Source organism: Vicugna pacos, chromosome 25, assembly GCF_048564905.1.
Source record: "Vicugna pacos chromosome 25, VicPac4, whole genome shotgun sequence".
Lineage (NCBI taxonomy): Eukaryota > Metazoa > Chordata > Mammalia > Artiodactyla > Camelidae > Vicugna > Vicugna pacos.
Window position 1 is genome coordinate 36,311,722 of NC_133011.1, and position 21,428 is coordinate 36,333,149.

Consider the following 21,428-nt stretch of genomic DNA (forward strand, 5'->3'; position numbering starts at 1 on the left):
CCCAGCCTCCTGCTCTGTCAAATGCGGCTAGTAACAGCGCCCGCCCACTGGGGTGTCTGCGGCCACTGGATGCAATAATGCTTATCCTGGGGAACCATCTCACGGGGAAGCCCTGAGGACGGCCTCCCTGGGCACAGCTCCAGCTACGCAAGTTCCTTAAAGCTGAACTTCCTACCCAGGCAGTTTTCCAACTCTCAGAATGGGGTAAGTGTTCTGTAGTAAAGGATGCATCCTCAGCAAGGGAGGGGCCTGTCCACAGCCACCTGGACCAGACCATCAGCTTTAACCCACATCATCAACGTGGCAACAGGTGATTACACAACAGGGAGCTATGGCAGACCTGAGCAAACCCACATGGCCCAGGCGCCCGTCTACAGGGTTTCCAGGCAAAGCACACTCCACAGGACCAAGGAATTCCAGGCGCTGCCCTGAACGTAGGCGCTCACGTGACCTCCGTGGTTCCTGGCTGCTCTGATGAACACAGCTGCATCCTTCAGCAGGTAAGAAGTATTGATTCGACTAAGTGCCCTTCTCAGGGCTGCAGCCATGAAGAACGGTCTTAACCCATGCAGGACTCACTGCTGTCATCACTGCCCTGAAGACTGGGACACCCTGAGTTGAAATCCTTCGGTGGGGGCAAAGGGGCTGATGCAAACCCAGTGCCTTTCAATGGGGCGGAAATTAAGAAAAAATCATCAAGGCTATAAAAGCCTGTAATAAATAAGGCTTAAATCAATAGACAATGATTTCTTGCCACGTCCTGGTTGTGAAAGAAAAACCAAACCTCCCTCTTGTCAAGAACAATCAGGAAAGACCGCCCCACTGCTGCGCATCTTGAACACAAAGTATGACTTTGCCTCAGGGCAGCTCGACGTGCAGAGGATCACACGTCCCGGCTTCTGAGGAGCTTTTCTTCTCCCTTTCCTTCTCCTCCCGTTTTCATGCAAGAACCAGGTGTTTTCTGACACCACCCAAGTGGTCTTCAGAATACAGGAAGTGAGGAAGGGGCTGATCACACAAAATCCAGTGCCAAGCTTCACCCAGAGTGAAGACAAAGGCTGGAAACAGAGGCAGCAAAAGGGTCCTCCACACCCGCGGCAGCAGGACTGCTCCTCCTGGAACACGAGTCTTCTCCTGTCTCTGTCAGGCTCACAGCCTCTCCCGGGTCTCCTCTATTTAAGATCAGAGGTCCTCGGCCAGGGTCCTGGGCACCCAGCTTTCTCCGCCCTGTCTCAGCAGAGTCACGCTCAGCTCAGGGCGTCTGCTGCTCGTGCAAAGTGCACGTGGTCCTGAAAATGAGCTGAGTCTGCACTCAGGTCTGAACTCACCCCGGCCACGGGCTCCAGCCCCCCGCACCTGCGCTCCGGACCTCATGCCAGAGGCCCCCGCCTGACCTGGCTGACCCTGCCCACGCCCCTCTCTTGAGAGCTCGAGGAGGCAGTCCTGCGGGGGGCCAGGTCAGCCACTGGAAGCCGTGGGGCGTGGATTCCACTCCCAGAAAGTCACTGACCCTCACGGTGTCTCAGGTTTCCAACAAGTAAAGCAAAAACAGAAACAATACCAATATCAGAGAGTAACTGTGGACAGTAAGTAAGAGACACCCACGGAGTGTTTAGCACAGCCCTGCCCAGAGGACCTTCTGCGACGACAGAAATCCTCCGTATCTGCACTGTCCTGTGAAACAGCCACTAGCCACGTGTGGTGATTAAGTACTTGGAATGCGACTAGTGCGACCGAGGACTGGAACTGTTCATTGCACTTAATTTTAGTTATCTTAAATTTAAATTGACACACGTGGCCAGTGGCTGCTGCCCTGGACAGTGCATTTAGCCCATCGCTGACACACGGTGAGGTCTCAGCCAGTGTTGCTAATACTGTTAATATTCTTAACACAGTGGTTCAGACACAAAAAAGAGCACGTTACTGAAATCCCCAATCCCCTCAAGACCAGTTTCACAACGCATGCACATTTATTTTATGATTTTACCTTAACCAAGAGATTTACGTCCCCTGGAGACAGTAGTGGAGAGGGTCCCTGTCAAAGAAAAATAAATAAATACAGACATACACACATGCCCACACTCTGTATACCCTGTGCTCCTCCAGGCAGTGCGCAGCCTTCACAGTGCAAGCTGTGCCACGTGACATGGCCACACCATGCACAGGATGCAAGCAGCCCGGTCCACACCCCACGCCGGGAGCCACGGGAAGACTCCGCTGAGCCAGCGACTGCACAGACTGCCGGTCCTGAGTCTAGCTAACATCAGCCTTTCTGGTCCCCAGGCTCCCTGCACTGGTCCCTTCTCTTCTCCTGGTGGTCCCTCCTCCACACTGCCCTCTACACCAACAGGTCCTATGGGTACTGTAGAAGACAAAGGGGGCCGACCCTCCTGTATTCCCCAGATGGGTAACAGCTGTCACTATCAGTCATTCACAATCTAGTATGAATTTCAAGTAACTTCTTTAGCTGTCCCAGGTAAAACAGCATTTTGAACTTCATTCGTCATCACGAGTCAGAAGTCTCTAACTTCAGAAAGATTTCAGAAGTCAGGCGTAATCGCAGAGCCTCTGAAGGAGTGCGGGGTCTGCAGGTCACTGAATTCACGTTCACAACGGTGAGCTGGGATGTGGTACATCACGATGGGGCCAACCTGGAGCCCAAGATGGAATGGAGGGCTGGGTTCATACTGGGGTGTAAGGGACACAAAGCTGGGAAGGAAAATGGAAATTAAAAGGCAAACCCTAAAGGGAAGAAAGGATTCTCAGAAGAACTGGAGGCTGGCGTGCTACTTTGCAAACTTCTAAATTTTGTACTGGAAAAGGAGTCCCGGAGAACCCGTTCTCCAGAGGGAAGGGGTCGACATTCCTCTAGAATGGGGGAGCCTGCAGCCACACTCGGACTGCTGGTGGCTGATTTCTTCTGAATAAATCTGAGTTCCGGTTAATGAAGTATGAGTCCAGTCTAGCGCCTTACGGAGGCTGAAACCAAGACTGTTTTCCTGGCTGCCTCCTCTCCTGACCCCACAGGGCTCCTGCCGCATCCTGCAGCTAAATAGAGCCATGTGACAGCGGCTTTGGGTATGTTTGTGCAGGATAACTCGGCAGAGGCTGGGCGTACGTCTGTTTGCTCAAGTGTTCGACCAACCCCCCCGACTACCACAAGGGTAGGAGGCCCAGGAGAGGCCGGGGCTGGAGTCGGGTCTGGACGTGCTGAAGGGACGACCAGCCCTGCAGGGAGAGCTCACTTAGGTCACAACTGCTGAAGACGAAACCGAGAGTGTCCTCAGTTACCTGAGACCGACCCTCGGGAGGAAGGCTGACCTGTGCAATGCTGATCGATTAGAACTTTAAAAGGGGGCGGAGGGGTTTCCTTCTGAAGTTTTTTATTTTCCCTGGGAAGTTAGTAACATGAATCATACAGTCCAAACTGGGACACTTTTCACAGTGCTGGCACTGTGTTCTTTGGGACATTTTTATGTTGTCACGTAAACCCTTTGTATAATTAGAGTGAGCAGCAGGGCTGGACGTCAGTTTCAAAAGGAGAGAGAACGAGGGGTGAATTTCTGTCCAGGGGCAGCGTGGCCTTGGAGATAATTAACGTCTGTTGTGACCCCCTTCTGTAGGCCCCACAAGATAGGTCTGGATACACAGGAGCAAGGCCGGTGCGGGGACGGTGGCCTCCTGAACGTGGACACAGGATGCAGAGCGGAGTGCCGTGCTCGCCTCTGAGGAGCGGGCCCCACCTGGCGGGTGGATGCTGAGCGCAGGGAATCAGCAGCGGGAAGCGCTGGGGTGCAGAAGTCCGCGCCCGCGCCCTGCTGGCTCCTTCTCCCCTCCCGGGTACCGCCAGCTGCCTGGAGCGCCAGCCGGGAAGGCCGGGGAGGTCACACAGCCCACTACGGACTGACCCGGAGGTGAAGAGGGGCAGCTTCTTGACTCAAGATGGGCCAGTTGTGCGGTGCCGTCCACACCTGAGCTCCCCACGGGATCAGGCTGAGGGCAGATTCACGCTGAACCCACATCCTTGACTACCTTTCCGCTACCCCGTCCTGCTTTCTCCAACCCCGGCAGGGCTCCCCTGGCTCACTCGCTGGCACGGGAATCCCCACCAGAGGCTCTGCTTCTGGAGAACCAAGCCCAGCAAGGGGGCTCCTGGCGCGGGAATTCCCTGGGCGCAAGGCTGGAGAGACACTCTGGGCCCCCATCTCCACCGAGGGGTGATGGCTGCAGGAAGGGGTAACTCAGAAGGCCTGGGCTGCCCAAACCCTGCCCGTGCCAAACAAAGGCTCGGCCCTTGCTGGCTCCTAACGAACGCCCTGCCTGAGAAGAGTGCCTCTGTTCGCCAGGGTCTTGGGCCGGGCAGGTGGCTTATGCTAACGACCAAACCTATGGCGGGGGCCTGGGCCATGGGGTATCAGTCTGGCCCCTGGGAGGGCTGGAGACGGAGACCAAGGCCAGCCGTGCAGGCTCGCCACGTCTACGTGACCTGCACACCAAGGTTTGGGGGAGCGACCCTCAGTGGCGACACTTGGTGCTTTCCAGAGCACTTGTCACCCACGTGCCTCTGCTGACATGTGAGCGCCAGGAGGAGCGAGGGCTGCCCGCGCCGGCTCCCTGGGGGAGGGGCCTCGTCGCTCAGGGACGCTGCCCTAAGCATCTCGCCCCTGTGCTGACCTTCACCTGCATCCTTTCTCTGTGAGAAACCACAGTCCCGAGTGGAGGCGCTCTCCTGAGTCCTGGAGTCCTCCTGGTGAGTCAGAGAGCCTGAGGGGAGTCTTGGGACCCCTGAAAACATGACTCATCCGATTAGTGAGATAGAGACCCTGAGGGCTCCCCTGCCGTCCCTGGGACCATCCGGGGGGTTTGTGTGTGCAGTGAATTTGAAGGTGGTCAAAAACAGACCTCCTCTCTGTCTGTCTCTACTTCTCTCAGTCTGCTCTGCCGGTGACCAGCTGTCAGACGTCACGGTTAGTCCACACTGCCAGCTGGACGCTGCTGGCTTAATTCTCTTGGCAGGGGTGTCAGGGTCTAGACTTGGCAGGAGTCGTCTGAACCCTCTTCAGCCTCTGGTCTGAACCTTCCTCTTCCAGCCGCTGCACCAGGGCCTTGCACTTGGGTAACGAGGTGGATTCTGTGAGGTTAATTTGGCTGCTGTAAATCTGACTCCACAGAAGAGGAGGAGGGTGTGAGTAAGCTGTCCCTACCCTCCAGCAGGACTTTTCACTCCTCCCGCTAGAAGGCCTTCAGGGAACGGTCTCAGGACCCTTCGAGGAGGACCAGGCCACCCCTCGGGGTCTCTGATGTGCCCCGTAGCCTGGGCCCCGAAGGCAGAGAGGCTCAAGCCTTGGGGGCCCCGTGCCTTGGGTCCTTGTCTGAAACTTGCAGCAGCCAGGCTCACAGAGGAGCCGGATGGCCTTTCAGATCCATCTTGCAGTGAAGATTCTGCATAATGGTTTCTGAAAGCAGCCTTGAGGCCTGAGCCTCCCGAGTCGTGACTGCCACCGTCTCTCCCACCTCGGGTAGCACCTTTCAGTGGACTCGTTTCTCCTGTATCCTCACGCTGCCTCCTCGCTCACCCAGACCTGTCCCTCTTCATCATCCCTCCCCGGGAGGGCCGCCCTGTGCCTGGTTCCTCGGCGGAGCCTTTGGGGCTTCTCTGGTGTTGCTGAGTTAATTGGGGTGGGGTGGGTGTTCCTAGAAGGTGACTCTACCGCGCACGAGGAACTGCGGGCTGGAGCGCGGCCCCACGGCCCGGGACCAGACACTCAGGGCTGTCCGTTTCTGCTCAGCCTGTTGCAGCATCGCTGCTCTCACAGGGAGAGAGGAGAGAATGTCTCTTTTACTACAAAGAGGGGAAACCAAGAGGTACGGACATTACTGAACTAAAGGGCAGGGCAAGGGCTGGTCGGGACCTTGCCATGAACACTGCTACTGCCCGTCTGCTCACCCCAAAACACCGTCCTTCCTTCTCTGTCCTCCCCCAGGCCCCGGAGGCTGCACCCTGGGGACGTATCACGAGGCTCGCCTGCCTGCTGCCTGCTCCACAGGCGAGCTGGACCAATGAGACACACAGCAAGAGATTGGGGAGGGGGTACGGGGGGTGGGCGGTGGCCAGGCGTCCTGCGATGGCTCTGAACCCACAACCACAGCTCCTATCTGGCAGCCCCTTCCCCCCACCCTCTCTCTCTGCTCTGAAGATAAGCAGCAGGTGGCACTGGCATCTCTGTGGTTTATCTCTGAGCATCACAGCATCTCTGAATAGTTCCCTCTGCCCGCAGCTTTGTAAAAAGCCCCCTTTTCAAAGTCTCTGGGACCATCCGAGTTGTATTTTACTCTGGCTGGGTCCCTGACTGATGGTCAATATTCATTCAGAACAGTTAGATGACATACTGGTTTGCCAGGAGGCCCTCTCTCTCCTGGATTTCCTGGTATACCCTAAGAAAAGAAAGAAAGAAAACATTAACTGTGCGAAGCACATAATGCTGATCCGCTCTGTCCACCCCCTCTCCCAGCATCTGTATCTGTAACTCAGGGGAAAAAATAACCCAACCGTGGAGACTGGCACCAGTAACAATTCACGGTTTCCAGTCTCAGCTGAATACCCAAAGCTTCTCAGGAAATATTTAACTGTGGCAAATGTTCCAAACAGTAAGCTACTCCCCTTATTAGCTCCTATCCGAAACACAAAACCCAAAACAACTCATGCACGGACACACATTTATCTCAAATGTCTCCATCCTTTCCCAAACACAAGTGGAAGGAGTGGCTTTGAAAAAGAGGAGGTTTCTGCTGAACTGGCTGTAAGAATGTAACCCTGCGAGTGGGGCAGGTAAAGTCAAGCATTTGGAGGCGGGATTTAGAGGGCAACTTTCTTCTCTGAAACAGAACCTAAGGAAGGGAAGGGGAGGACAGTTTATTGTTCCTACTTATGTGAAGCCGAACTACAGAGATGGAAAGATGGAGGGACGCAGCAAGTACCACTGCATAGCGGCGCCAGACGTCTTTGCTCCATGAGGACTCGTGGTCGTCATTAAACCGTTTCAGGGAGTCTGTATGGAGCAACTTCTGTGTACCTGCCACTCTGTGAAGCATCAAGGAAACCTGAGACACATGGTTCCTACCTTCTAGAGCTCAGATCTAACTGAACAAAAGTCAGGCCATAAAGATGAGAGGTGATTAACACTGTCACATAAGTGGGGAGGCATACGTCCTCAGTGAGCATCAGGTGAGTGTGCAGAGCTCCCTTGAAGGGAGAAGCCCTTACAGGGACAGGTTGGGAACAAGTCCATGGAGAAGCTCGTGCCTGATTTGAGCAGAACTGACCAGCTAGGTATGTAAGAACACTGACAAAATGACAGGAGACAGTGATGGGGTACCCAGGAGCTTACAGGTTTCTGAAAGCATAACACAAAAGCAAGAGAAGTGAAACTAGGCAATACAAGATTGTGAGTCACAACGAACAGAAGAAGAAAACACGGGAAAGGGGCAGGGGTTAGTGGGGCAGGACAGCTCCTCCCGGGGTGTCCTGGTTCCAGGAGGCCGGAGACAGCGGAGGGGGCTCCCGGGGGGTCTGGAGGACCTGGACTGGCCTGCACTGCCGCCTTTACTCACATCCTGGCCGGCTGGTCCCTGGGGGCCTGGGAATCCAGGGGGGCCTCGAGATCCCTGAAGAAAAAGAGAAGATGACACCCCCCCCCATCAGTTTAAGCAAAACAAGTGCCGCCTTCCCTGGGGGGGCTCTCCTTGCACAGACGGCCTGCTGCTCTGGGGAAGCTGATGTAATGGGTGTGCCAGGGAGCAGGCGGGTCAGAGTCACACACTTTACTGCGCATATGCAGGTGGACACGCCAAGTGCACCTGGGGACGCTCTGGAAAGCCCTCCCTGTGAGCCGGACTGCCCAGGCAGCTTTCTGGAGTGGAGAGGCAGCTCCTGCAGCGAAACGGGCCTGAGCTCTGGTCCTGCCCACCCCCCTGCGCCGTGTGGATAACCGGCCCCGGGGGCTGGGGGGCCGGCCCAGCACAGAGCTCAGCACGCAGCTGACGGTGATTATTTTTTATAGGAAAATCATTCTCATTCTGCTGAAAATTTCCAGACAGTACCAGAAATTGGCACAAATCATCTCATGAAGGATCTGACTTCCTGGGGCACTTCCCCGCCTCTTCCCCCGCCTTCCAGGCTAAGGGAGCCCTCCCCTGCTCGTGGCTGCGCGGCTGGGGTGGGGAAGCCACGATGCACAGCTAGCTCCTCGGGCAGGTTGATTATGCTCCTTAAACCACGACTGCCCGTCTGGAAGCAGAGACGGCGGGGAGCAAAGGCAGCCTCCGCCCGCCCAGCACCGCGCACGCTCCCGGCCCTGGGAGACTCCGCCAGCCCATAGGTCAGGGCTCACATTTTGGAGACTTTGCCCAGTTTCATGTTAGGGATTTTTTTGAAACTCGTCTGCCTTCTGGACACTCCAATTTAAAACCGCTTTCATTAGAACATAATTTCCGCCCTCAAAACCCAGCCCCGTATTTAAATCATACTGTACCGGAGGCCCTTTCTCTCCTGGCGGTCCAGAAGGGCCCTAAAAGCAAACAAACAGGTGAGCAAGCGAAATGGAAATGGGGTAGTTACGTGAACATGCTGCAGTGCCTACTTCTGAGCTTGGTCTTTAATTGTCCTAAAAGGAACAGCTGACCTCCTCCCACCTTTAAGCCACAGGGTCACACCCTCTCACCACCGCCCACTGATGCTGCACATGGAGATTTCACTGGAACCTTCTGCATTTGCCCCTGAACTGGTGCCACCCCCTCCTGGCACGCACTGGGCCCGTGTCTAGCTCTGGGACCCAGCATCCCAACATCCTCATGCTGTATTCCTGCTCGGGATGGGGGGGGGGGCGGCACTCAGGACCAGACTCCCTGGGTGGCCTGCTTGCCTGATGCTGCACGGTGTCCCTCCTCACTCCTGCACGTGGGTCACACATGCACACACACACACACAGGTATGGATCTGTCATCCTTCAAGTGTGACCAGCCTATGATTCGGCTTCCAGATTTTGCACTTAACATGCATTCCTTCTTGTGACATTAGTGTTACAGTTCCAGGTCCTGCAGTGAGAGGACTGTCCCTGCCCTGAGTCTTTGCTGCACTGTGCTCTGCCTCTCTGCCTGGTCACATCTGGTTCTCAATTTAGATGTCAGCACCCTAGGAAAGTCATCCCTGGCCTCCCCCAGGAGGCTGGTTAGAAGTGGTCTCTAGCCCCCGGGTGCACCCTGTTTAGGATGGACCACCCAGTGTTCCTGGCCCTTCTGTGCCCTCTGCTGAATGGACCATGCGCTGCCTTGGGGGCACTCAGCTCCGTGCTCACGTGCTCCCTCCAGTCCTCAGCACAGCCCCGTGTGTCGTCCGGACACAGCAGAGCACAGCAAACGGACGGCACTCCACTAAACTTACAATTGGATGGTATGAAGAGAACTTGAAAATCACTTATTATCACCCTTCCTTTTCACTGATGGTCAAAGGCCTGAAGGAGACAAAGGACCTGCCCAAGCCACATCAGAGTCACTCGCCAGGGGCGTCAGCCCCACCACCAGCTCGCAGCCCAGTGCATCTGTGTGCCCCTGTGGCAGGGCCCGTGAGAACTCCCGAGGGCATCCCAAGAGGGAGGAGAGATTTCAGACCAAGGCACAGGCTTCCGGCAGCGCAACAGACCAGGACACCTAAAAGCCTGCCCGTCTCATGTGTCCCAGAGCTGCCTGACAGAATAAAACAAGCATTTTAAGTGCACAGCTGAGCACTCAAGAAGGTAGGGGACACCTCAAGAGGCCTAAGCCAAGCAGGTAAGAAAATGGACTCAGAACCCCCCTGGGGTCCACATGACTCACACGTCCCTTCTCCCCGTTAGTTCCCACTGCTCTGTCAAGTCGTAGGCCAGCGGGATGCAGGGGCCAGGGCGCACACGTCCGAATTCCGTTCCTTTCACAGTCGTTCCTTACGGAGACTGCACACTTATCCCCAAGGACGTGGCAGAGCGATGGTCTATTGCTGGCACCTCCTGTTTCCAAATTAAACCCAACGATCCATCTCCAGAGTTTAATTGTTTCATTAGACTGAACTCCGAATCCCTCTCTTATGTCATTTGATATAAAATCTACAGGTAAAGGGTGGGTTTTGTTGTCAAAAAAGTCCTCCTATCAAATCTTAGCTTTGCCAGTTATCGGCTGTTTGGCCTCAGTCTCTCCGCACTTCAGTCTGCCCGATCCTGACACAGAGCTGGCGAGCCCCTCGCTTCGTGTGATCAGAAGTAAGAGGACACACCTAAGGAGAGAACCAGCCCAGAGCCTGGCCCGTGAGAGGCACTCCCGCGGCAGTTGCTGCTATACTTTGAGGAGACAGAGGAGTGTGTTGTGGAGGAGGGGTCGCAGGGTGGCTTCCCGATCGATGCCCTTCCTAAATCCGAAGCCTGGGCATGTTTTCAAGACTAACAACCCTCTGTTCCAAGATTACACCCTCTGATGGGTTTGCTCAGGAGTCGCATTACCTAAAACACGTATTTTGGTCTTTGATACCATTTCCACTAAAAGGAACTACAGCGCCTTGGAGAGACGACTGACTCCAGATCTGGGTGAGGAACAGAAACGGATCAGGACATCCTGTCCTTCCACAGAGCAAGGACACCGTCAGCGGCTGCTGGGCTGGTGTCAGAAACACTTCGGGTCAACCTGCATGGGCTCCCGTCTGCCTAAAATACGACAATCTGAGCATCAAAAGGAAGAACACCTGCAACATTAAATCAGATCAAACGTGTTTAAATCCAGGAGTTTGGAATGACTGACAGAAAACAAAACCGCCTCATCCATCATCTTTGCAAGATGCCATCTTTGTAAGATTTTCAAGTCGTTACTTGAAAATAATCAAAAGGCAAAGACCAGCTCTTCTATTCTGCCTTCCACGCGGACTGTCCCACTGGGTATACAAATCCAAACGACGGAGCGTCTTTTCTGTATAGAAATATTCTAACTAACACATAAAAAGGAACCGATTGAACCAGAATAGCATCAATTTGCAAGTCTTGATGCGCTAAGCGATCTAAGCTCTGGACATCAAAGGGTGTGAACTTCACAACAAGAGCCCCCCAGACATCCTATGCTTCCTGTGGAAGAACACACCCTCTGTGAAGTCTTGCCAAAGAGATCAAACCTGAGTCATCGAGCCTTGAGGCCCATGTACGGATGGGTAAGAAACACACGGACACAGCAGCGGGCTAAACTGGTCCACGAGCTAAGTCCAGACCGTGGGAAGCTCTGTGAGACCAAACAATAAAATAAGTCTTCTTTTGTCAACTAAAGAACTGCAGTTTATATTGAGAGAAATTTGAAAGCTGACCCCCTCGCCCCATAACTCCGACGGACAGCTATCTGAGAACACAGTGCATTTTATCCCCACGTCTTTTTCCTGAAGGGCGCAGGGTACCGGGCTCTGTGCTGGGCTCTGGGGTGGCTTAGCCACGTGAGCCAGGCCCGCTTCTGGGCCCCCTCATTTGTGAGCCAGAGATGATGCCAGCACAAGCTCGCAGGACCCCAGGGAGGGTGAGCCAGGGCACGTCGGGCCTCGCAGGGGCCTGGAGGGCGTGCACGGCGCTCAGCGTGCCTCCGGAACTATTACTAGGAGCAGCCAAAGGCCGTGCTGAGATAGAGAGTTCCCAACCAGAAGTGAGAGTAGGAACTTATTTAAAATCCTTTTCCTTTCCATCAGCAGAAGAATCCCGGGACTAAAAGCCACGGTGGGGATACCGAGCTGCTGGTTATACACGGAGCCCTGCCCTGCCCTGGGGTCTGTGCTGCGCCCCCACCCCGAGCCCCCCGGGATCTGGCTCCGTGCGTGGAACAGGACAAGAGCCCAAGTCAGCGAATGAAGCCTGCCCAGGCCCCGGGTGTCGGCCGGGGCGTAACCACTGAGAGACACCGGGTGTCCCGCAGCAGCCCGGCCGGTGGGGCTGCTTGGCTGCACGTGCCCCTGTCGAAGGGAAACTGCTCAGTCTCATTCCTGGGCCAGCAGGGGGCTCCCTGGCTCTTAGAACCGAGGGAATCGGACTGAGCCGGCAGATGAGACAGGGACGCAGGCAGCTGCTGGGCTTGCGGGTCACAGCTGAGGGGCAGGCTGCGTGGGGACGACGCCGGCACCAGGAAGGGCCGTGTAAACGCGAACTTCCGTCCTCTGGGCGCCTGCTCAGAGCTAGAATGCTGGCACCCAGTCCTCGCTCCTCCACGTCCCAGCTGTGACTTCAGGCAAGCGCCACATCTCTTAAGTGCTTTTCCTCATTTGTAAAATGAAAGGGAGACTAGGAGCTGCCTGGGAGGGCTGCTGGGAGAAGTAAATGAGAGGGCGCCCATGAGCTAAATGAGGAGACAGACGCGCTGCCCTGCGCGGAGGGGCGACGCGAGCTGTGATCACGGTCACTGCAGCTTTCAGTGGCTTTCATTTCTGTCACTCCCGGGAAGAGGGGCAGTGGAAGCCACCCCCCTCGGGGGGCTGATGTGTGTTACTGCACATGCTCAGCTCCAAGCTTCTGTCCTCTGCCAGGCCGCAGGGCTCCTAAGGGCTGGTGGCGTCTGTATGGGGACCCTCAGTGCCTGAGCAAAGCAAGCTGCCAGAGCAAGTGATCTCAGAGCGGGAGGCAAAGGCCTGGAGAGAGGAAGGGCAATTTTAGGTGGCAAAGGCTGAGGGAGGTGTCGGGGGAGGACTCTCATGACACCCGAAGGTCAGAGGCAGGGCACCAGGTGTCTCCGGCGATATTACCACGTTGTAGTCCCCCCCACCCCGCTGGCCCACGAGGAAACCACTGCTCAGACCGACGCAGGCTGCCAGAAGGAGCCCTGCCCTTGCAGACCTTAGGCTCCGAGGGTCAGCGGGGGTCTCTGGCGCTTAGATCTGCCCTCAGGCGGAACTGGGTCATTTTCAAGCATTTCGGACGCTGCTTAAGGAAGATCAGAGGCATCTGAAGATTAAAGGGATTTTTTGGTTAACATCTTGGACGGGAGGCCAAAACACCAAAGAACGGCCTCCCCGTCCACACCCCTGCGCGGTGATGTGCACAGCACTGGCAGCGAAAGCCCTGGGCTCCCTCCCAGGGAGTCGGTGCTGCTACAGGAAGCCAGAGGCCCTGGAGTAGGCAGAGCACCGCGGGAGGAAGGACGAGGAGACTCCATCCTCAACGTGAGAATGTGACAGAAATGAACACTCCTGCCCGTCCTGCCGCAGCCACAGGCGAGGTGAAACAGAGGAAGAGACCTGACTTTGGAGGAGGTAGGAAGAGCTCTGTGTCCCAGCCCTGGCCCTGGCCCAGCTACGGGACATCGGCCAAGTCACTTCACCTTCTGAACCTCAGAATGTTTACCTGGAAGACGCTGATGAAGCAGACACCATCGGGGGCCCCTCCTAACTCCCTGGGCACGCTCCCACCAGGCAGCTGCTTGCTGCAGGTGCTGCCCAGGGCTTCCTGTAGCCACAAGGGGACGTTCGGCCGGCGTGCAGGGCAGCTCCCCAGGGCTGTGTGCGACCCACGCCCAACAGGAGCTGGCACACAAGCCCCCGCTGTGTCACCCCTTTCTCAGCACAGCTCTATGTCTGCACCAATCGGTCTCCAGGGTGGAGGGGGGCAGGTGCCACTGGAGGCTGCCTCTCCCGGAGGGGTGATGGCTGAGCTACTTTCCCAAACAGACTCCTTGTCCTTGAATCCTGTTCTCAGGAGATGCTTCTGTAGAATCCCAGCCTTCACCAAGGAGCAAACCAGCTTTCACAGGCCTGGAGGACTGAGCGTGTGGATGCTTCTGGACTCAGCCCTCAGCACTCAGCAAACGGCAGGCCTCCTGCAAATGGGCCCTGCTTCCCGTCCGAACTCACGTCCGCCCTCGCCCTCCTCCACCGTCTCCGCATGCCTGCTCGCAGCACAGCCCTGAACCCTCATCGCAGATGGCCGGGCCATTAGGAAGCAGCCTAGGCTACTGGCCAAAGACAGGATTTATGAAAATTCAATAAGGTTTCACCCACCACGGAAGCTTTTAATAACTGAGGTGGAGGAAGGACACTGAACAGTTGATTTACAGCCTCTTGGCTGGAGCCAGCCAATCACTTTTCCAGTGGCATCACTCGGGTAGGAGCATATTTCATGGGCGACATTGGGTGGCTCTGGAGCGGGAGGTGGCCCGGCTTCCCGAGGAAGGGCTCGGTAGATGAACCCTCAGGGAGTGGACTGGGACATGGAGAGACCGGTGAAATGATGGCAGGGCCACGCCAGGCTGCAGCCCTCTGGGGAGTCTGCCAGCTCACCCCAGTGGGCGGGTGTAGGGGGTTCAGAACTGCCAGTGAGGAGACCCCATCACTGGGGATAAAAGCCTTTCTTGATTCTGTGTTCTCATCTGTATGTTAACTGGAGGACGAGGGGTCATGAACTCGTTTCTGCCTGAAACGCATGCAAGCATGCTGCTTCTCCCACATCACACCCCTCCCCAGCCAGTCCCAGTTCACTGGCTATGACTCAGGTTTTGCAAAGTTTGGTCAGTGAGCCCTTTTTTCTTTTTCAATTTTAACGACTTTTGTTCTCTCACTCCTCTTTGAATCAGACATGTCTTGGTCTCCCCACAAACCTTATTCCCATAAGAAGTACACCAAGTTTTAGTAACAACACCAGCCACTGTGGACAGGCCTACACCCTGACTGAGCAGACATCAGGGGCCGCCACTGCGTTAGCTGGACAAGGAGTGTCCCTGCAGTAGGGCCGAGGCAGCACCTTCCCTTGGGAGCCAGCACGGAACGACTGTGTGCCCTGAAAGCAAGGAAGTGCTGGATGAGTAAGGACTCACAGGAGGGCCAGCAGCCCCAACGCCCGGGTCTCCGCGGCTGCCAGGAGAGCCAGGGGTCCCAGGTGCACCGCGGTCTCCCTAGAAAGAGAAAACATGAAATCAAGTGGTCAGTGCCGGGAAGGAGAGAGCCAGGGTATGGAGGAACGGTGCTCCTCCCATGGTCCAGACTGCACTCCCCGTCTGGCAGCCTTCCCGGATTCTGCACACTCTAAAGTTCACCCCAGCAGCCCGTCGTCCCTGCCAGTCCAGCAGGCATGGACCATGGCCACCAACAGGGCTGACTGTGCCCCAGTCGTGATGCCCCAACTGTGATCACAGCAATACGCACCCCCCCAATATATGACCACAATTCCAAGTTTTCTGTGCTTTCTCCAGACTTCATTATGTCCCATCCTGGACACACCCCAAATTTGACCATGTACCCACATTTCAATTCAGTCCCCATGTCACCAATACATTAATTTATCGTTGCACCAATAATTTGCCAAGTACCTACATTTTGTGGGTCACTTTTCCAGGAGTTGGGAGGGGCAGGAATGATTAAACTATAGCCTCTGCCCTCAAGCACGGTGGCTGAGATCGCGTGGGTGTAAGTTCTTAGTAACGGCTGGCTTAAGAGAGGGACAAGTTTCCTGACCGTTAGTTTCCTCCCTTACACGACAGGCGGGCAGCAGCGGGCCAGCGGACGCCGCGCGCACTAAAGGAGCGCCTGGCAGCGGCCACACAGGTGAGCTGCTGTGGGTGCTGCTGCTGTTGTGCGCCTGTCATTCTGCACTTTGGAGGAAGAGAAAAAGGAGGAGGGAAGACGGGAAAAGGGAAGGGACCCCATTTGCCATTTTCTGTAGAGGGACAGCAAAACGGTCAGATCTTCTTGCCGTGACTTGTTTGTCCTGCAGCGTGACTGCTGCTTGCACGACGACGTAAGCCATGTATCTGGCCAACTCATGTTTGTTGTTTGTTCGCTGCAAGCTGCAGTCTAGGTCCCAGGACCAAAGATGACTCAGTCACGAGCCCTGCCCACTTTCAATACTCAGTGTTAAGTTCGGAAAAGAAACCTGAACAGGGCTTGTGAAGTTCTCACAAAAGAGATGCAACCAAACCCAAACCTCTCACTAGACTCTGGTAATGTGGTCTCTCTCCTGCATCCCTCCAGGCCCACGGCAGCCACGCCCCCCGAGAGCTACAGCATCCGTCTGTCCAACCCTCATCTCTGAAAAGAGCCCCTGTGAAATTCTCTTCAGAGTCCCAGATGGGCGGTCTGTTTCTGTAGAACATTGTGCTACGGCTGATTCTGGGGCATACGAGACGCTTGGGGCTGCCAGCAAACCTGACCTGCATGCAACGGAGAGGGCGGGGGAGGAAGGAAGTCAAAGAACAAGGCAAATATGGAAAAAGAGCAATGAACTAAGAATGAACATGACCAGTGCTGGATCCCTCACCAGCACCCCACACCAGTGAGAGGACCAGGAGGGAAGATTGCAAACCGGCCAGCAGGTGACTACACGTCCAGTCTTCGGACTGACACCAAGTTCCCCTGCTGAGTTTACGACTAACCCATCTATCCAAAACTTTATTCCCATTCTTGTCCTGCCTCTGTTCCCCTCAGGATGGAGGAGTATCAGAGAAAAGGGGGGGCTGCAACTGAGCAGGACCCTGAGGGGCCTCCCCAGGTACAAGCCCCTCTGTGTCCCCGCTTCTTGTCTGGCCTTCCCGGAGTTCCAAAGAGCAGACTCAAGCAGTTACTAACTAGGGAAGTGAGGGAATGCAGAAATAGAGGAAAGGTAGTTAAGCAAGAAGAGTTATGGTAAAGAAAGCAACAGTCCAGCAAGAAAACAGAGTCCCAGGCCTCCTAGTTTCTCAAGGGGTACACAACAATCTGATGCACACCTGTGAGCTGTTCTGCAGAAACTGAGACCCCCCCCCGTTAGAGGACAGTAACTGCCTCTGACCACAAGCATGGAGACCCCAGACTAGCTGGGACCAGAAGGCTGACGATTAAGATTCCTGACACATCACCCTGTTACCTCACCATCAGCTAATCAGAAGAATGTCTGTGAGCTGGTCACACACCCTGCAACCCTCACTCTAAAGTTGCCTTTAAAAACCCTTGTCTGAAAGCCACTGGGGATTCAGACTTCTTGGGCACCCATTCTCCTTGCTTGGCGCCCTGCAAGTGAACGCTGTACTTTTCCTTCGCCACAACCTGCTGTCAGTGGATCAGTTTTGCGGTGCGTCAGGCAAGTGGTCCTGAGTTTGGCTGGTAACAGGACAATGTCAGTCTGGTCCTGTGACCTTGGATAAATCTCATAACCTCTCTGCACCTTAAGACCTTCATCAATTGGGGGGGGGATGAACACTCTACCAAATCCCCATGTACTTTATGTAGACTCATTTACAAGGTTAAGAGACTATATACCATGGGGTACTGTAAGTACATTATTATGTTTTATCAACAGAATTAGAAGACAGAGAATAAACTACGCACACATAAACATCAGAGAAATCCACGACGTTCTGTACTCATGTCTCTTTAGACACTTGACACAGATTTTCTCCCTACCATTTTCTGTTTCGGCTTGGCTCCCTTCTTCTTCCCAAGGCTTTGCTTCATGCACAGCAGAAAACCCTAACTACTGCAAGTTACACCACACCGATGACTGAGTTTGTATTCTTCCAGGGTATCCATTCACATCCCTGCTTCCTGCACATGCTCTTCCCCTTGTGGGGACGTTCTTTCCTCCAGGTTCTAAGCTTCCACTCACTCACCCCCCAATTAGGACTTGGCCCAGTCATTCCATTCCCATAAACCCACCTCTGCCTGCCCTCCTCTCTGTCCTCTTGAAGAAATTTGTATGTATCTTCATTAATCATAACACACTCTGCCCTCCCATTTTGTCTGTCTGACTCTCTGACTTCTGTGTAAGTGTCTTAAAGAAGAAACTATCCACTCATTCATTTATTAATCCAATAAACATTTGTCAAGTACTTAAAAGGAGTCAGCCCCTACCTTCGGTACAAAGTCCATACACTTTTCCATCCATAGGGCCCAGTTTAGGGCCTGCCACAGCCCTCTAATAGCAAATTCCTGAATGCCAGAATGAATGGATCTATCGTCACTCACGTCTTGTCAGGTACTGAATTCTACTTTTGACCAAAATCAACTTTCTACTGAGAAAGGAGCATAATAAAAGACACCTCCCAGCCTGCAGGAATCTGAGTCACTGATTGATCTCTGCAGCTGGGTAGCCAGGCCCAGCTCCCTTTGTGTGTTTAAGGCCCATTGCGACGCTAACATTCCCTGCCTGCCCCGGAACTACACTTCGAGGCTTAATGGACTGAAACTTTTAGAAAATGGCTTCAAGAAAAGAGCAAAAGACCTTAATGCTCTGTAAGCAAAACCAAGAGGGCTCAACTAGAAAAAAGGGGGCACATGAGCTATAATCTGTAATACTGACTGCAGTAACTGTTTTGGCTGCAAGACATTCTGGGCCAGTTCAACAGTGTTCAGGGAAGAAATGAGTGAGGCTGTGGAAGGAGAATGACATTTACTGAACAACCACCATGTGCCATCAGAACACTTATCTGCAGGAGCCCTTTGGGGGTTAAATATGCTTTATTCCTTTATACAGAGAAGGGACAGTCTCAGAAAGAATGAGCCACTTGCCTTCAAGTCATCTATCTTGTAGGCAGCTGAGCTAGGATCCTAACCCAGTTCTGTATGAAGGCAAAGCCTGCTCATTTTGCTAGGAAACAAGTGCCACCCAAGAGAAGGAAAGGCATCTTCACATATCTTCCTGTAGTTGTTAAGTAGTTAGGAAGGGCTACCCAGGTGCCCCTAACAACCTTTATATGGCTCCCTCCCTTGGTTCCCCAGGTGTGTTCAGTCAGCACCAGGGACAGCACCTGGGCAAGGAACAGGGCTGACCAGTCTCAGGGGTCACCCTCTGTGTCTCTGCCTCCCTCCCTCCCTCCCTCCCTCCCTCCTTTTCTCCCCAGGAGCTCTCAGTTCTACAGCTAAAGACCTCTGAATCCCAACTCACCTTCCCAGCGCCAGTTAATTATGGAAACCTCTAAACTACATTCTAACTTAGAAACAAATATTTACAATACTAACACTGAAAGGGTCATGTTTACACATCCCACATTTTTAAAAAGAGGACTCCTTTGGCCAAAGGGACAGCGTGACTGACTAGGAGCCCCCGGAGTTGAAACTAGCTGGTCAACAGGACCCCACGGCCCGGCCCTCCGCACGCCTCACCCGGGCTCTCAGCCTGGCTCCGCTCGGCAGGGCTGCCCCCCAACTCCCCTTGCGCTTCCTCTCTCCAACAGCGAGCCGACGGGTGAGTCAGGCCTCTCTAGATCCCCACCTTCTTGCTGCAACCCTAAGGCAGACTCCGCGGGGTGATCTAGCGACAAGGATCACTAATATTTACAGAGCGAGTACCTGTGACTAGGCAACCATGAGGCCAGGCAATCATTTCCATCTGTGTTATATCACTTTTTCCTAAACTCTGCCTGGGAGATACTTATCACCCTCATAAGTAATTATCGTAAGAGAAAGGACATCTTAAGCCACTTTCTCATTACCCCACTTCCCGTGTCCTTGCCTTCCTTTCTTCTAAGAGGCAATTTATTTCTTCTAGATCCTGAAGGTCCTACTCTCGGGGGAAACCTGAGAGCACAGGAGGCTGCCAGTCAGGCGCTGTGCTCACTGAGTCACAGAGGAACCTCTGACAAACACCTTCACTCGGCTGTTAATTCGCAGGGTCCTCCAGAACCTGGGTGCTGCTTCCTGCTCCTCCACACACGCCCACCCGCACGTGCCCACCGCCCCGCACGCGCCCACTGCCCTGCAAGCACTCACTGCTCCAGGCACAAGGAACTACCTGATGTGCCTTCAAATCCAGGCAAAGTTGTTTCCATTTTTTTTTTCTCCTCAGAAACTAGGGAGCTGCCAAACATTTGCTTAGATCACTCAAAGAACGTTCTCATTTCTTTTTCCTTTGATCATGAACAACAAACATGAACGCCATCAGGGGACTGCACACTAGCCTCCCTCTGACCTCAGTCAGTGCAAGCTCAGTGCGTTCACACAGGTCACCTGCCTGAACAGCAGAAAAAGTCATGGAGCAAACAAGTTAAACGTAGACACGGCCATGATTCCTGGGGCCTTGAGTCCCGCATCCTGGATGTCATTGAAAACAAGCCTTTAATACACAACAAAAACCACATGCTCTGTGATCATGTTGCTCTATTAAGCACCAATTGTGTGGAAATTACTTCAATGTCACAGTTTAGAGTCACAGAACCTTGAGATGGGTGGAAAATGAGAAACATGGAAGAAAACTGAGGTGACCAGAGATTCTTACCATTAAGTTTTGCACGGCCCCTTTCTATGTGCAACCCATGGTGCCCACAGTTTGCTGCATAAATACTCACCTTGGTTCCTAGAAGCCCAGGTAACCCAGGTGGTCCACGAAGCCCCTGGGGAAATGAATGGTAAGAGGACAGTCAGGGGACGATAAGCGAGCATTTCCCCATCCAGCACGTGGCCAGCTGTGCGCACCCTATGCTGTGGGAGCCACAGATGACCGGGACTCTCACCATGATGTGTCTGGCACAAAGCAGACCACCTGCTTTTGAGACCCGAGGCGCTTGGGTGTGAGTTCTGACTGCCACCTGCCAGCTCTGTGTGACCTTGAGCAAGTTCCTCCGTCTCTCCCTGTTTGCTTTCCTACTAAAGAGTCTTATTTTGCAGACTCCTTCAGAAAGGGCAAGGCCAGATTTCAGGTTTCAAGGTAGGGCTTCACCCAATTCCAAAGACTGATCTCTTCCTCATTTCCCGTGCTGTCAAGACCTGGAGGAGCCAGTGGGCAAAGTCTTCAACTGCTGATGCAGTGCACTCGGCCTGCATTCAAACCACAATCTACCATTGGAAGTACTGGCTGGAAGAGCCAGAGTGCAGGGAGAAGGGAGGTCCAGGCCCTTGTGGGTTAATGGCCAAGCTCTCCCACTCTGGCCATGTGACTTTGTTTTGGCAAGTGAATCTCCTCTCTGAACCTCACATCTCCCATCTATAAAACAGGCTTAATGATACCTCTGGTCTGAATGTTGGTCTCCCCCCAAAATTTGCATGTTAAACCCTAATGCCCACTGTGATGGTGTTAGGAGGTGGGCCCTTTGAGGGTGATTAGGTCACGAGGGTGGAGCCCTCTGAATGGGATTAGTGCCCTACTGAAGAGGTTCCATAGAGATTCCCTGCCCCTTTCACGACCCGAGGACACAGCAAGAAACCGGCAGTGTGTGACCAGGAGAGGGCTCCCACCAGAACCAGCCGTGCTGATGCCCTGATCCTGGACCTCCAGCCTCCAGAACTGTGATACTCAGATTTCTGCTGTTCATAAGACACCAGTTTATGGTGTTTCCTTATAGCAGCCCAAATGGACTAAAACAACTTCTCACTTCTCAGCGTAGACACGAGGATGAAGGACGGCGTGCTCAGTGCCTGGTACACAGAAAATGCCACACTAGCTAGTACAACAAAAGCTGGCTGAGAGCCACACGCTAAGGGTTTATGTGTA

At 54.2% G+C, this 21,428-nt stretch overlaps 1 protein-coding gene across 1 annotated transcript in view; it reads right to left on the bottom strand.

Annotated features, from left to right (window-relative positions):
• Positions 1-21,428, bottom strand: part of COL22A1 (collagen type XXII alpha 1 chain) — a 212,646-nt gene that overhangs the window by 48,655 nt on the left and 142,563 nt on the right. Inside the window, exons 39-44 of the mRNA XM_072949767.1 lie at positions 20,287-20,331; positions 14,848-14,925; positions 8,532-8,567; positions 7,612-7,665; positions 6,391-6,435; positions 1,988-2,035 (exon numbers count right to left, since the gene is read on the bottom strand). Coding sequence (XP_072805868.1) covers positions 1,988-2,035; positions 6,391-6,435; positions 7,612-7,665; positions 8,532-8,567; positions 14,848-14,925; positions 20,287-20,331 — 306 coding nt within the window. The remainder of the gene's footprint in view (positions 1-1,987; positions 2,036-6,390; positions 6,436-7,611; positions 7,666-8,531; positions 8,568-14,847; positions 14,926-20,286; positions 20,332-21,428) is intronic.